The sequence below is a fragment of the Solanum verrucosum genome, unplaced genomic scaffold (genome assembly GCF_900185275.1).
Source record: "Solanum verrucosum unplaced genomic scaffold, falcon-dt-bn FXZP01000196.1, whole genome shotgun sequence".
In the NCBI taxonomy this organism is placed as follows: Eukaryota; Viridiplantae; Streptophyta; class Magnoliopsida; order Solanales; family Solanaceae; genus Solanum; species Solanum verrucosum.
In genome coordinates this window covers 649,998-665,837 of record NW_026020420.1, presented here as the reverse complement: position 1 = coordinate 665,837, position 15,840 = coordinate 649,998, and the positions used below count along the sequence as shown (strand labels likewise).

Here is a 15,840-nt window from a genome sequence, read left to right as displayed (position 1 = left end):
TATATAATATATATGAGTATTTTCTTATTGGTTAAATCGAAAATTGAACCGTTAAGTACCATAAACCGATTAACCAAAAACCGATAAGAAATATGTTATTGGTTTGGTTATCGGTTTGACGTAGTTACAAATCAAAAACCAATAAATCGAACCAATAACACATAAAACCGAACCAAACCGATTTTTCAGTTGTACCTTTCGAACATAAGCACTCATATTATGACTTAGCAAGAACGGAGGCGATATTTCAGTTGTACCTTGCATGGAATTATTGAAATATCGAAAACAAACTGCTTCTCATTTAGTCATAAAAAATAGAAGTACCACCTGACCACTTAAGAATGTGCATTTGATTATCTAATTCTTCACCTAAAAACCAGTTTTTCATAACATGTAATTTAGGGATGACAATAGGACGTGGCAGAACTTAAAACCTCAAAATTTTAACCCGTCCCGTCCCACTCAAGAATGTACATTTGTGGTCATTCATCTTAAGCTAAAAACTCATATGTACCAAGTCATTGTTGTTCACAGGCTGCTCTCCTTTTGAAAATCCTCTGTCCTGGAGCAAGTATTGCCAAAGGGTCATATGTAGATTTCCTCCTAGTAAATGCTTCCCATTGAGAACCAAAATGATGTTTCCACTCTTCTTGAGTCTTGTGATTTGGTAAATATTGTTTCATTCCAATACGCGTTTTTTCACAAAAACTTAATACCCTTTTGTTCTGATTCATAATATGTTCTATTCCATCCTTTCCTGTTGAAAAAGGCATAGCAGATGACAGGAACGCGATGAGATAGAAAACATCTTCATCAGGTGTAACCATTGATGTTCCTTTTCTCCACCTGTATCATCCAAGATATATAATTGTTAGGAAAACGCGTATTATCAAGAGATTTGTTAGTTGTGAAGAATGTAGTACTTTGATTTGTTGACAGGGTAGATGAGTATAGGACCATTGCTTGTATCAGTAAGAATCTTCCCGAAAACTTCTTGTGCAAATTCAAGAATCCTGCTTTTTGGTATTAGAAGATTTAGCCATGGATGAGGAACATCCCACAACCCCTTTTCTTGTAGCTTCATCTCGGAGACATGAACTCTATCGAGGAACTCAACGTAGGAGACTTCTGATAGGAACAACGTTGATCGAATATAATGCAACTTTGATAAGAGTATATCAATGTCCTGTGGTAATATTTAGCAAACAAGGTCAATATTTTACTGAGTTATCAAAACTTGGAAAAGTTTACTGATTTTAATGTTTTTTTTTTACCTGATCAGGACTGTATGTGTCCTCTGGATTGAAGTATTTGGCAACTTCTAAACAGAATAAAACTCTGCCTTCTGAACTAAAACTGCTAGCTAGAAGTGGATCTTTAGGATTGAAAGTAGACCTCCAGTTATTCAATAATCCAGTGCTGTTTATGATGACGAATCCTTCGATATAGTCAAATGTATTCTGAGATGATATCAAGTTCTCTTGATCATTCGAAAATGTAGCAAAATCTGAATACAACACTCTGATCCACTTGACCTGTGAAGAAAATAGTTATAGCAATGCTGAATGAGCTTGCTTTTCTTTTCATTTGGTCCTCAAAGTTGGCACCAGTTTTCATTTCGGACACTTTAACTAAGGTTAGTACCTATCGAGCACTCACAACCTTAGATAAAGTCACACAGGGGATGAGGTTGAAGTGTTTGATAGGTACTGACGTTAGTTGATATGTCAAAATGAAAATTGGAGCCAACCTCTATTGACGGTGCCTCAAAGTTGGCACCAGTTTTCATTTCGATTAAGGACAGTACATATTGAACGCTCCAACCTCAGAAAGTTACATGACGGATGAGGTTGGAGTGTTCTATAGGTATTGTCCTTATTTGGCCTAAAGTAATGTTACTTCTTTGGTTTTGGGAGTTCAATGTCTACCTGCTTTGGTGCTGTTTCAAGAGCAATTCTTGCCTTGGTTATAATACCAAACTGCCCTAATCCTCCTAGTACACCATGGAACAAGTCTGCATTCTGCTCCTCTGAACAAGTAATCACCTCTCCTTTACCTACAACAAGACAGATGTCAAAGGTGACACACAACGACCAATCTTGAAAGACCATTTTTTCGTCTGAGGATGTCTAACTATTGCACCAATCATTCGGGGGAGGCAAGACACACAAATTAGCTAGAAATCTAAAGAACATAAGATTAGTTTATAAGCACACCAGACGCGTAGATAAGCCAAAAAAAAGGTGTTTATAAGCTAGTTTGATCGACTTATAAGCTTATCCAAACGTTTGTTCACGAACATACCAGTGACAACCTCGAGTTGGTAGACGTTATTGATCTGCGGTCCGTGCTTAAAAGCTTGTCCACTGATTCCAGCATTAGACAAAGTTCCACCAACAGTGAGGTGAAGATAATCAGTCCAAGATTTAGGTGCAAGCCCAAGTTTAAGACTTTCATGCAGGACATTTATCCAAAGCTCTCCAGCAGAAACATCAACATAAGACAATTCCTCAATCTTGAACTTCATTTCTAGTTCTTGAAGTGATTTCATGTTAATAACAAGTCCTTGATAAGCTTGAGCTTGTCCTTCTAAAGAGTGTCCATTGCCTCTAGCAGCAACAGTTAAGTCTGTTCTAGTACCGATTTCGAAGACATGTTTTAAGGTGGATGATATATCAAGAACAGATTTTGGATACAAAATTGCCAATGGAAGGAAATGACATCTATTGCCAAAGTCTTTAGCTGCATGATTTAGTTTTTCAAAACTAAGGTACCCTTCAAGTTTTAGTTGTTTCAATGATAGACTTGAAGTGTTAGTAAAATGATGATTACAACATATGTTACTTTTATTGTTTGAACAAATGAAGAGTATGAATATAAGCAATTTTAGAAGTATATGCTTTTGAATAAAGAAAAATTGGGTTGGTGACTTCATTTTTTTTATCAATATATGTATTGAGAAAAAAAAATGGTAGTTGAGGGAACAAAGAGAAAGATGTTTTTGCCTTCTTTTTTTTGTGATAGTATAGAGAGTTGTTTGAGTGGATTAAGAAATAAGGTGGTGAAGAGAATATATAGAGGAATATTTGAGATGTCATTGTCAATGTTGGGCATTTGTGGTCAAGGATTATCATGTTTTTATTGTTTGCAAATGGAAAATATATGATCAAATATTGGCTTTTTTTTATTTATTGAAGAGGAAAATTTCACCTATTGTTATGAGTTAGATTTGAGATTGAGTTAGGCTCAATGTCGATGTTCTTAACATTGTATCAAAGTTGAACTTATATGTGTTCTTGATTTATCTGATATTTGGGCCCACTCTTTAGATGTCGGGGCTGAGAGTGTTAGATTGTCCTACATTGGTTAAGGTATTGTCTCATTATATGACCTTCTACGATTCTCACCTCATGAGCTATCTAGTTTTTGGAGTTGATTTAATTAACATATACTAATATATTAGTACTTTCCACTATATCAAGCATTGGGTGTGCGGTGCCGAGAGTGTTAGATTGTCCTATATTGGTTGAGGTGGTAAGTTATTGTCTCCTTATATGGCATTGTGTAGTACTCGCCCTATGAGTTATCACTATATCAAGAGTTGGGTGTGTGGGGCAGAGAGTGTTAGATTGTCCTATATTGGTTGAGTTGATAAGCTATTGTCTCCTTTTATGGCCTTGTGCAGTACTCGCCCTATGAGTTATCACTATATCAAAAGTTGGGTGCGTGGGTCCGAGAGTGTTACATTATCCTACATAACATTTGTTCATGTAGTGAATTATTGTCTCCTTATATGACTTTGCACAATTCTCGCCTCATGAACTAATTACCTAGTCCTTGAGGTTGATTTAACACCTATTATTAGTACAAGCACCACAGTGTTCAGTTCTCTTCTTATATGGACTTGCACAATAGTCGCCTCGTGAGCTACCTAGTTCTTAGGGTCTAGTTGACCTCTATTATTAGTACTTTCCATTGTATCAACTACCATTTAACAGTTTACTGTCTTATTTCTCTTTTGAGCAAAATTATATCTGCAACTAAGAATCTTTCCAAATTAGGTGATGATATGACACCATTTCATTTATAGAAAGTCATTTCTATATGAAATTGATAAGTTGTATTTTCCATTAGGCTTAAGTTATCTGCGGTCCCTTAAAGTTGTCTGCATATTTCACTTGAATACTTTAACTGAGACTTGTACCTATTGAACACCTATGTAATATTGAATTGATACCACTTGAGCACTTTTTGCCTACCTGGCACTTTGAGTGTGATTCACCGCTGATGAGCACATGAAAACATATAATCAGACATTTTTTAAATTAAAAAAATCTCTTTCTTCTTCCTTGCGTTGGTTACCACCACTTTCTCCGGCCGTTGCCATCGTCGCCGCCATCATTTCTACAATTAATGTTCCGATCTATGAAGCATTATTTTACTCTCAAAATTTATTTCTTTTTTAATTATTTTTTAATCTAAATCTTTCATAGTTGATTTACAATGTTACTATTAAAGTTTTTTTTTGTTTACTTTTGAATCTCAATATTTTGCCATTGTTCATACAAAAGAAGAAGAAAAAGAAATGGCGGGTGGATTGGTTCTGATGGGGAACAAGGGAAGAGTGTTTGGTGGGTGGGTTTTATAGGGTGTACATAGATCGATTTAGTTTGTTTTTTCATTAAAAAAACTTGAATTAGTTATGTCGGTTTATTAAATCTAAAAATCAAATCAAACAACATAAACTTGGGTTTTTCGGTTTTGGTTTTAAACAGTTCTTTAGGTTTTTTTCGGTTTTTTACAACTATACGGTATTTGAAAAAGAGATCAAATATTTTTTCACTTACATGTGTGATAAGCTAAATTTAAAAAATGTTAAATGAATATAAATTTTTGAAAAGATGGTAAAATTCATATGAGTACAAAATGTTTTTTTTGAAATATTAACGTTCATTATGTTAAATTAATAAGATTAAAGGCTAGAGGCAAACTGAAAACAAAACAAAATATTTACAAAGTAAATTGTTAACTTTGAATTTGAAAAACTATAACAATATAATTGTAACTTCGGATCTTAATATAAAATAAAATATTTACAATTTTTACAATCCCAAATTTGAAATAAAATATATAAACATTGAAAACTATAAACTAACTAAAAATATTAACAAAGTAGATTATAAATAATTTTTTTATCTATAAATAAAATAAAATTATATATAATAATATTTACAAAATTTTACAAGCCCAAATTTGAAATAAAATATATAAACATTGAAAACTATAAACTAACTAAAAATATATCAACAAAGTAGATTATAAATAATATTTTTATCTATAAATATTTTTTTTTTTTATATATATATATATATTATGTCGGTTTGGTTTGGGTTCGATTTGACTTTTTTTCTTTTAATACCAAACCAAACCAAGAGTGGTCGGTTTTTTTTTCAACCGCCAAACCAACCAAAACAAACCACAAATCGATTTTTTTTTTCGGTTTGATTTGGTTCGTTGATTCGATTTGACTTTATGATTGGCTTGTACACCCCTAACCGCAGATGACTTAAGCCTTTACATTATGTTCAATGAATCATACTATGTATCATAGACTTATATATTATGGCTACAGTTATTTTCTCACAAACCTAACCACAAATCAAATTTTTTTTCCGGTTTGATTTGGTTCATCGATTCGGTTTGACTTTACGATTTGACTTGTACACTCCTAGCCGCAGATAACTTAAGCCTTTACATTATGTTCAATGAATCATACTATGTATCATAGACCTATCTATTATGGCTACAGTTATTTTCTCATTCTCAAGTTACTAGATCTAAAATTTTGAAATTTCTCTTCACATGGATGTGTACTACTGTTTAATATATTGTGTCATCTTCAAGATGACCTTTTTTATATATATAGTCATTCATCCACTAGTATTATGTCAGATATATAGAGATGTTTGATGGATTTTAGTGGTTATTTGAGAGCCTAAAAATAGGGAGGCCCCTACTAAGTTCATTTTGATTTTAGAGTTAGTGTAGTGGTGGTCCTGATCATGTCGTTCCGTAAAAAGGCAGTTCGATGCACTAAGTTTTTGATTCAAAAGGGTCTATTGCAAGTAGTGTACATTTCTGTAGAAGACTGTTTTCGTAATTCGAACTCATAATCTCCTAATCACATGACAATGATTAATTTTATCAGTTACGCTAAGACTTCCGCTTTGATCTTGTCATTATGTAAGAAGCATAAACAACTTATGTAAGGTTTTTAGATATAATGGATTTAAAAATTAATATAATTATGATTCTTAGGAAAACATGAAAATGGATTTGACGTTAGTATATATTGTGACATCCAATAGATTATTTTTAACAAAACCATAGTTTATCTATTATTAGGATTTCATGATACTTTTCTTTGAATATGCATGCTATTTTAGTTTTTAAGTCCTTCAAGCATTGATCATTATTGAAATTTATTGGCCTAACTAATCTAAATACACATTATTTGAAATCTATTGACCATCTAATATTTAAATTGAATTCACGATATTGAAAGGGTATATATATAATTAGCTTTCCCTAATACATTATTCCTAGGCTCGAATCTAATGAGACCTCTGATTAGTTAATTTGAACTACATATTTAGTCTAAATTGATCTAATTTTTTGATACGCTGAATTTGAGAAGGGTCATTAACTTACCCGTCCAAACTTAAACGGATTGGACATGACAAATCATATGGACTAATTTTGACAGCCTTATGCTTACAAGGTTAAAGAGCAACCTGTGTTGATACTGTTTATGTGGGGGCCTGGCACCATAAGGAAGCACAGCAATTTGCTTGAAAAAGACTAATGGTGTGTTCGGTTCAGTAATAATTTTCAATTTTTTTATTCCCAGTGAAAATCGGAAAAATAAGTTTTATAAATAAAATTCTACAATAATTATGTGTATCCCCCACCCCATCATCTCATATCGCTACCATTAGCCCACCTTCCATAATATTTATCTATTTGGGAAACACATTATTATTATTATTATTTTGGGATTTTTTTTTTTTAAAAAAAAACTACTCAATAAATAGAACTTTTGATTAATTTTCTAGTCTTTAATAGTTAAGGGATTGATGGGCCTAAATATCAAATAACCAATTCAAAAAAAAAAATTGTATCGAAAAATTCAAATAAATATCAATTTGTTCAAGAGAGAAGTATTAAAAACACCTTCAAACTTGGCGCAGATTATTGGTTTCATCTCCGAAATATTAATAGACTTAAAAATACCTCTATAATATTTGACGAACTAAGCTTAAATACACCCCTCCCATTCCATACACAAAAATGTGTCATTCACACGCTACATGTGGATTTTCTTATACTGATGTAGTATATATATATATAAAATTGAAAAAATAAAAATAAAAGGATTTTTTTATTTCTTTAATTTAATAAAAAATTAACATAAAGAAATAAAAATTAGAGGCGTTTGGTATAGTTCAGCATCTCACCTCTCTTCCCGACCAAAATAGGAAGAAAAAGAGTATTGTAGCCATTGGAAACTAAAAATTGAAGGACAAAATAGAATTAAAAAAACAAAACAAAAAAGTCTGATGTGGCATTTTTCTAACCTTTTTCACGCACTAAAAAAGAAGTGTAATCACTTGCTATGCCATGTAACACGGAAGGCGAGTATTTAAGCCTAATTCATCAAGTATAAAGGTTTTTAAGTTTGTCAGTAGTTCGCTCTGCCCCAAATTTGAGGGTGTTTTTTTATACTTCTCTTTGTTCAATTAATTTCAATCATTTTTTGACTAAACCATAAAAATCATAATTATATGTGCTTGTCAGTCTACCATAAGTGGGACTTCACAATTTTTTTCGAGAGCTATATAAGGAGCCTACAAACTAGACAAGCAACACATTCCATCATTTAGAGCTAAAAGGCCCAACTACCACAATTTACACTAAGCACTTAAATTCTACTCCTTTCATTTCAATTTATTTATGTGGCACACTTCAGATTTTGAGATTCAAACAAATCTATTTTTATTGTAAGTTTTTAATAGATTTTTAAGTATTTTGAATTGTCAATTATTGTGACTTATAGTACTTTTTAATAGTTTATAAATATATAGATTTCATTTCAAAAAAATGAATATTTCATGTGCAAATTTCCGATCAAACTTCAACTGTTTGACTCTCCAAAAATGAAAAGTGTCGCATAAATTGAGACGTAACACTTACTAGTCTATTTTCTTGGAAGCTCAACTTGTACATATAGGAGGAATATATTATATATAGTTTCTTAGTTTCACTTGTTTCATATTTTGAATATATCAAATTGTATAAGATGAACAAAGTTCACTATTGTTTTAAAAATTCAAAAGTAGTCGCGAAGTTAGGATTTTCACTTCGAGGTTCAAAAAACATGAAAAAGTAAATATATGAAAAACTAATTAAAATGAAGAATTCATTATCGATATACTATTTATACATTAAACATAATTTTAACCATATATAAACTATATAATTTTCTATCAAAAAAAATCAAATAAACCCCCTCAATCTTATCTGGATCCAGCCATGCTCAATAGGTTAGGTTTTAGTCACCCTCCATGTGACAACAACAACAAAAAAAAAAGATAGCCGGCCTAAAGTTGTATGAATTGGCAAATGGCCTCAATGATGTAATAAATGGTCTGTTGCGGCTATAACTGTCAAAGCGGAATTAGAATTTTGAGTTTATAAGTGTTAAATTTTAAAAAGATAAAGTTATTAGATTCATGATAAATTAATCATACATATTAAGTGAATTTTTTGAACGTTAATACAAAATCTGCATCAAAACTATTTGAATTTTACTAAATTGTACAATTAGCAAACTAGCTCCGCCACGACTATAAGATAAACACCCAAAGTTATGATAAGTGTTACTCTAAGAGACAATATGATTACATATGTGACATTTTCAGTACAAATCGTGTCCAAAATCCATCACACTCTAAAAGGAAGAATATTAATACTCTACCTTTTTTGGCCTAGATCCTATATATATGTATGTTTAAGAAATTTAATTAATAAATATATATAAATATTAAATTACAAATCAAGTTAATCAAGTGCACTTGATGTCACTATCTAAAATTCTAAACCTATAAAATTTAAATCTTCTATTTGTCTTAGCTTAGAGCTAAGGAGATCGTTGACCTATTGAACTTGATCGGAGTGAGCCAAAAAATATAATGTAAAAAGACTAAGTAGGAGGATCGTATGTTAAAGGAGTAGGATGAGTAAGTAGAGAAATGGGATTCAATAATATAATTGTTTTCAACAAATTTTAAAGTGATAAAAATAAATTGCAATCACAAAAATATATGAAGAAAAAAGAATATTCTATCGATAAATGTTGTTTTTCAAATGTAGGAGGCTACATATGATCTCTTGATGAATATCGCATGAATTTATATTATTTTCGAGATGTCTCTTCAAGGAAATATATATTACTTTATAGGCACACATTTAAATTTAGGGTAAAGTAGCATCCAAGAACCCTAGCTGAAATTGAACTCATCTTGTAGAGTCTTATATAATTTTTGATATATACCATAATGTTAAGAGTAGAGATGAATCCAGAAAGATCAGTAAAAAATTACACGATATATAAATAAGACTGATTTATATTTCTTGGAAGAAATCATTTCCATTTCTTGAATAATGAATATAAAATGGTTGGTTTCTTGATTTGGTTGAATTCTATTTCTAGGTCAGAGGATACTTTTAGAAAAAATTGCCTGTAATCCACTAATTGCCTCATCAGCATAATATATAAAGACCGGTTTATATTTTTTCTCATAGACAACATCATTGTGACTATGATATCTTATTCAGTAATTCGGTTTGATTTTTGATTTTTGTACCACGTGTATCGAATATATAACCAAATTATTTCAGTTCGATTCGATTTTTATTATTTTGATTCGATTTATATTATTTTGGTTCGATTTTTGTTAGTTTGATCGTTATCGCCGGTCGGCTGCTGCGTGCTGCCTGCCTGCTGGGTGTTGCCTGCGTGTTGGCTTGCAGCGTGCTGGTCGGCCCATCGTTGGCTTGTTGCTGATCGGCCGATCGCCGGAAGTGGGAAGTGGAACTGGAAAGTGGGAAAATAAAGTGACTGTTGTGCGGCTATGCGGCTAACTTGCTAAGAAAAGATTGAAAACAAAAATCTGAAAAGTGAAAAGTTTGAAAAGTAAAAGGCTAAAAGCTGAAAAGTGAAAAGTTTGACCTAATTTTGTCTATATTTTTATTATTTAATATTACTAATTAATACAATATTAATAATATTATAAATATAATATAATATATTTTGGTAATCGAAATATCGAATAATACAAAATTACATACTGAAAATCGAATCAAAATATCAAAAAATACAAAATATATACCGAATATCCAATCGAAAACCGAAATAATTCGGTTAGGTTCGGTGTTTCGATTTTCTGGTGTTTATGCCCAAGCCCTATATAGAGAACGTTTAGTACTTTCTCTGTCCCTAATTACTTGTTCACATTTTCTTTTTTAGTTGTCCCTAATTACTTGTCCATTTTGACAAATCAAGAAAAGACAAAATCTTTTTTACCCATTATACCCTTAATTAATTACTTTGAAAATAGTAAAACTAGTTTTTAATTCATCCACTTCATAATTAATAGGGATAAAATGGTAAATTTACTATATCAATTATTATTTTCTTAATAGGTGTGTCAATATAAAAGTGGACAAGTAATTAGGGACAAAAGGAATAATATTTATGCTGGTAGTGGATAGCAAATATCTCGTGCAATCAATTAAAGTTTACCTAAATTGATCTGAACATCACAATTTATTTATTTTTTAAAAAAACTCTACAATCCATTAATGATTGAAGTATTTATTTTCTGTGGCACTAAAGGAAGCAAATGAATTATAATTTTGTAAGAACCTATGGAATTAAGGAGCAAAAACATCAAATATTTTTTTTTAAAAAAAATAGGAAAAAATGTTTAAAAATTACTTCAACTTTGGTCAAAATTGTTGTTATGATACCAAACTTTATGGAGGATCTTTTACCCCCTGCACTATTTAATAGTGTATTTTAAAGGTATATATGTGTCCACGTGGACATCATAAATATTGCATCATTATAAATAGTAACGTATCCACATGGACACATATATAACTTTAAAATACATTATTAAATAGTGCAGGGGGTAAAAGGTTCTTTATAAAGTTTGATATCGTAACAATAATTTCGATCAAAGTTAGGATATTTTTCAGATTTTTTTCCCAAAAAAAAATATGGAGTTACATTATTGCTTATGCTGTTAAAAAGGAGACAATAAATTAAAACAATACTGATTATAAAAAATATATAGGTATTTTTTTTTCTTTTTGACTATTACTAGTATTATATTTTATCAGGTCACTCAAGAATCTCCTTGTCAAGTTAATTTCCACAATATGATATTGTCTGCTTTTAATCCATATGATTTTTTTCCAAAAAAAATAATTAATTCATCTGGAGATTCATTGTGTGTCATCTGCATGATTTCCTCCATCTCCAAACTCATCTTGTTGAATTATTAATTGTTGAATGAAATCAATCGAAAAATACTTTTAATAATATGATTTTTCTTCTTAGATCAAGCGTGTTATTTCTTCAAAGAGCCTCACACACCACTAAAACATTGATTCACCTTATTATATGTATATAGCTTTGTATTCTCTTTAGCTATCAATTTGAGATTTTATTCATACTCCGAACACTATTATATTATGTTATAATTTTGTATATTGATTTTTTCAACTATTAATACGAGATTTTATTCACACTAGCTAAGCAAGTAGCAACACTAATTGGTTCCACTTGTTGAGGTAGTCAACATATGCTGATGGTTGAGATTGAAAGTGTTTTCTAGGGTTTATTTCTGCCTTCCATTCTCTTAGTGTTTGGAAATCAAGTCCACATCGATGTAATGAAAGTGAAGGACCCACGATAATGACAGAACGTCCTGAATAATCGACTCATTTATCAAGCAGAGTCTCACGAAATCTTCCCTCTTTGCCTTCAATTACATTAGAAAATGACTTGTAAACTTTATTATGACCGTCCCTCATTGGTTGTCCCCGGATTCCATTATCAAGAAGTGTATCCACGGTTGGCAATTTGGTCAGAAAGATTCTGAATATATATTTCTATATATGTCGATTGTCACAATTTATTCGCACCAAATATTTATAAATTCTTAAAGAATTAAATTATATCTATCGTTGATATAAATATTTTTCATATCATCTCGCCATCAAAAGAATATCCATAGGTAATCTTGTATTCATTAGTTTGATCGATATAAACATCACATACATATAGTTTTTTTATCGTTCCTACATTAAGATAGGAAAAATATATCGTTTGAAGATGAAGCATAGTATTAATAATTTCATTCTTCTTTTTTTATGTTTTATATTTCTATTAAATGGGGTTAGTATTTCTTGAATGGCCTTAGGCTGATGCAAATTTAAAAAATATTATAATATCACGAATTAAACGTTTTTCTTCATGGTTTTACAACTTGTAAATTATTATAATATAATATATGCCATCATCATCATTAATTCATTTACAATAAATTGGTGGAGGGAACTACTAAGAGATTTATGTACCCCACATAAAAAAGCATATCAAGAAAACTTTTATAGTGAAAGCAACTCAAGATGCTGGCAAACTATATAGGGTTACTAATAATTACCACCACGGGATCACTTATTCAGAAGTTTCGGATTCAAAACTTGAAAATGAAACTGGTTTTTAATAGGGAGAGTTTCTCCATAATGAACTTTATACGATGTGGATCTAAATTAGAGGTGATCTTTAATTCTAAACTTGAAAATGATACTTTTTTTTATATATATAAAGAGCGTTTCTTCCTTAATGAACTTTATACGACATAAAATATGTATTAGTCAGGTCAGTGGATATGGACATATACCAGATAATTATTATACCAAAAAACTAAGGATGCTGTTGATTATAACTTAGTGTTTTCTCACAAGACCTATATGATTGGATTTGATGCCCTCTTTTTGGGTACAATATGCTAGAATTTTGGGTGATTTTTTTGAAGACTTTTGGTGCCATTACCAATTTTCCATCCCCTCTTTTTCTTACCTTTCCTTATCTATAAATGTAAATAGAAATATATGTATTATTGTGTATCAGACAGGATAGGACCCGTAATCAAATTTCACGTGAAGATCATCTAAAAAAGGAGACATTGTTTTTTGCAATATTATCACTCATAGAAATCTTCATGATAGGTCAATTTAGGTTATAGTATCCCTAATAGAGGTCGCAATATATTTTTCTCTAGCGGTATTATTTAAGTTAATGTCGTTATATTCAGAGTTGCTAGAATGTTGGTTTAAATATTCATATTTATTATTATCATAAAAAATAAAATATGATATAGTGACAACTATATTATTGACATTAAATCCTTTATTTGTTATAGTGGTTCTAGCTAAATATTGAGAATTAATTACCACTACTAAAAGATCAATATTTACCCATTGAAATTTCTTGTAGAAAATGTATATCGATTATTATTGTAGATATTTTAATTGAATTAATGAGAAAAGATTAATAGTAGTATTTTCACATGAAAAAATTAGAAAGTTTTTCAATATTTTAATGGAAATATATTTTTCACCATGCGTTTTTTCCAATGAGATCATTCAGTAAAAAATGGATGAAAAAATTCTTGTTTTATAACACAGTTTTTTCACTAATATAATTCATGGTGAGAAAAGTCTCTATTTCTAAGGGATTGTTTGGTAGCTGGATAAGAAACAAGTTATTTGTGTATTAATTTCTACATAACTTGTATGATGTTTGATAGGTATATCGGAAATAAAGTATTCATGTGCATAAAATTAATACGATATTTGGTTAACAATTTAGAAAACCACATAACTAATACATATATAAATTATGAATAACTAACCCTTACATAACTAATATTTGCATAAAATAATACATAAATTAATTCATCACTATATACTATATTATTATTACTTGCATAACTCTAATCAGCTACACAAAACGCTCACTTCATGCTTCATTAGTAGTTGGGATAAAAAAACACAAGCTTCTGCAAAGAGTGTTCTGTGTGGGATGCATCAAATTTTGGCCATTAAGAACATTGAAAAGACTTGTTAAAAGTGGATATCAGATAAGATATTATCCATTTTGAGATATAATAATATCAAAGGTACATATGACTACTTTTAGCAAAAACAAATATAACCATTTAGAGAAGATGAAGAGACATTTTAAAAGTTTTAAATTGGTAGGGCATGCAATCCACTTAGACCATCTCCAACCCAACACCAAATCTTACCCCATATCTTATATTTGATGTAAAATTTGGTGTTTTAAGCTCCAATCCACACTAATTTTTACACCAATTCATTTTTTGAATATCTTAATATTATTTCATTATATAAACTTTTAATTAAACATTATATAAATTGTATGTTTTAATTAAATCTCTTGTATATTTAATTATTTTTTACGTAATATTTTTATAATATTAATTTTAGATATAAAATTTTGCTTTTTTATAAATTTTTTTTTTATATATGACTTTTTAAAAAAAATGAAATTTATGTTAATTCTACTATAAATTACAATTAACCTTCACAAAAATTAAAAATGCAAACATATAAATTTTTAAACAAATAATACAATGTACTTAAAAATAACCGAAAATAATAAACGTTCAACAAAGTAGTAATTGACATACATCAAAATTGAAATATAAAATACATAGTAATTTTAAAAAGAAGTGCTACATGATATATTAACTTCATGTATTATAATGCACAACGTGATAATTGAGGATGAGTGTGATCTTAATGCACCAATTCAAGATGCGTCGGAAAGGTTCAACTCCGACCGTAGAAATGGCAATAGATGAAAATTATCAATTTCAACAATTTCTAGCTCGAAATAAAAAAAATAAAGGACAAATAAGCTCATTTTGAACTACGTAATGCATTAGTAGAACATTTATGGGAGCACCGTAGTGATTTTGAAAGTTGAATATTTATGTAGAATTTAAAATAATTTTTCAATTATGTAATGTTTATTTAATTGTATTTCATTAATGATTTCACTTTTATTTGCATTATCCATTATTATGTTTAATGTATAATATTTTCTAGCAATTTATATTATTTAAAAAAATATGGTACAAAATAATTTTATATTTAACGATTATAAAAAGAAATAATATGAATTATATATGGTGAATGTTTTAGAAAAAAATTGTTCTATGAAATAAGAAAATATAAATGAAATAAGAAATAATAATATAATAATGAAGAGAGAGAGAAATATTCCTTTTTTATGTAAAATTTGGTGCAGTAGGTTGGAGTTGATTACACCAAAAATAGTGCTGACACCAAATTTAATGTAAAATTTGGTGTTTCGGTTGGAGATGCCCTTAGTTAATGGACTTAGGAAAATTTTTATTATGTATGAGGCACGCCATGTCATACTTGTATGAGACATTGTTTGAATGACAAATGGACATGGATGGGACCCATTTGCCAAGCTAATAAAGGGACATCTTTAAGTCCCCTTTGTCATTCTTTTGGTTTTATCCCCCTTGTTCAATTTATTTTGTGTTTTAATATTTTTTCCTTCTTTAAGATTAAGTCGATCAAATCTTTTAAGAATTTTATTTGCTGATCTTATTAGTTTATACTTTTCTTTTTTTACGTACTGAATTT

The 15,840-nt window shown here is 29.9% G+C and overlaps 1 protein-coding gene across 1 annotated transcript; it reads right to left on the bottom strand.

The window, feature by feature from the left end:
* Nucleotides 1–518: 518 nt before the first annotated feature.
* On the bottom strand, nt 519–2,935 carry LOC125806782 (cytokinin dehydrogenase 1-like). The gene is made up of 5 exons (XM_049486530.1): nt 2,305–2,935; nt 1,929–2,056; nt 1,275–1,535; nt 924–1,186; nt 519–846 (listed from the first exon to the last, which is right to left on the bottom strand). Exons 1-5 carry the CDS (start codon nt 2,933–2,935, stop codon nt 519–521), a joined length of 1,611 nt encoding a protein of 536 aa, XP_049342487.1.
* Between the last annotated feature and the right edge of the window lie 12,905 nt (nt 2,936–15,840).

Coding starts and splice junctions, on each gene's coding strand:
- LOC125806782 (XM_049486530.1), bottom strand. CDS start 2,935: ATGAAGTCACCAACCCAATTTTTCTTTATTCAAAAGCATATACTTCTA. Junction 1,187..1,274: donor ACACATACAGTCCTGATCAG/GTAAAAAAAAAA, acceptor ATATTACCACAG/GACATTGATATACTCTTATC. Junction 847..923: donor TACCCTGTCAACAAATCAAA/GTACTACATTCT, acceptor TGGATGATACAG/GTGGAGAAAAGGAACATCAA.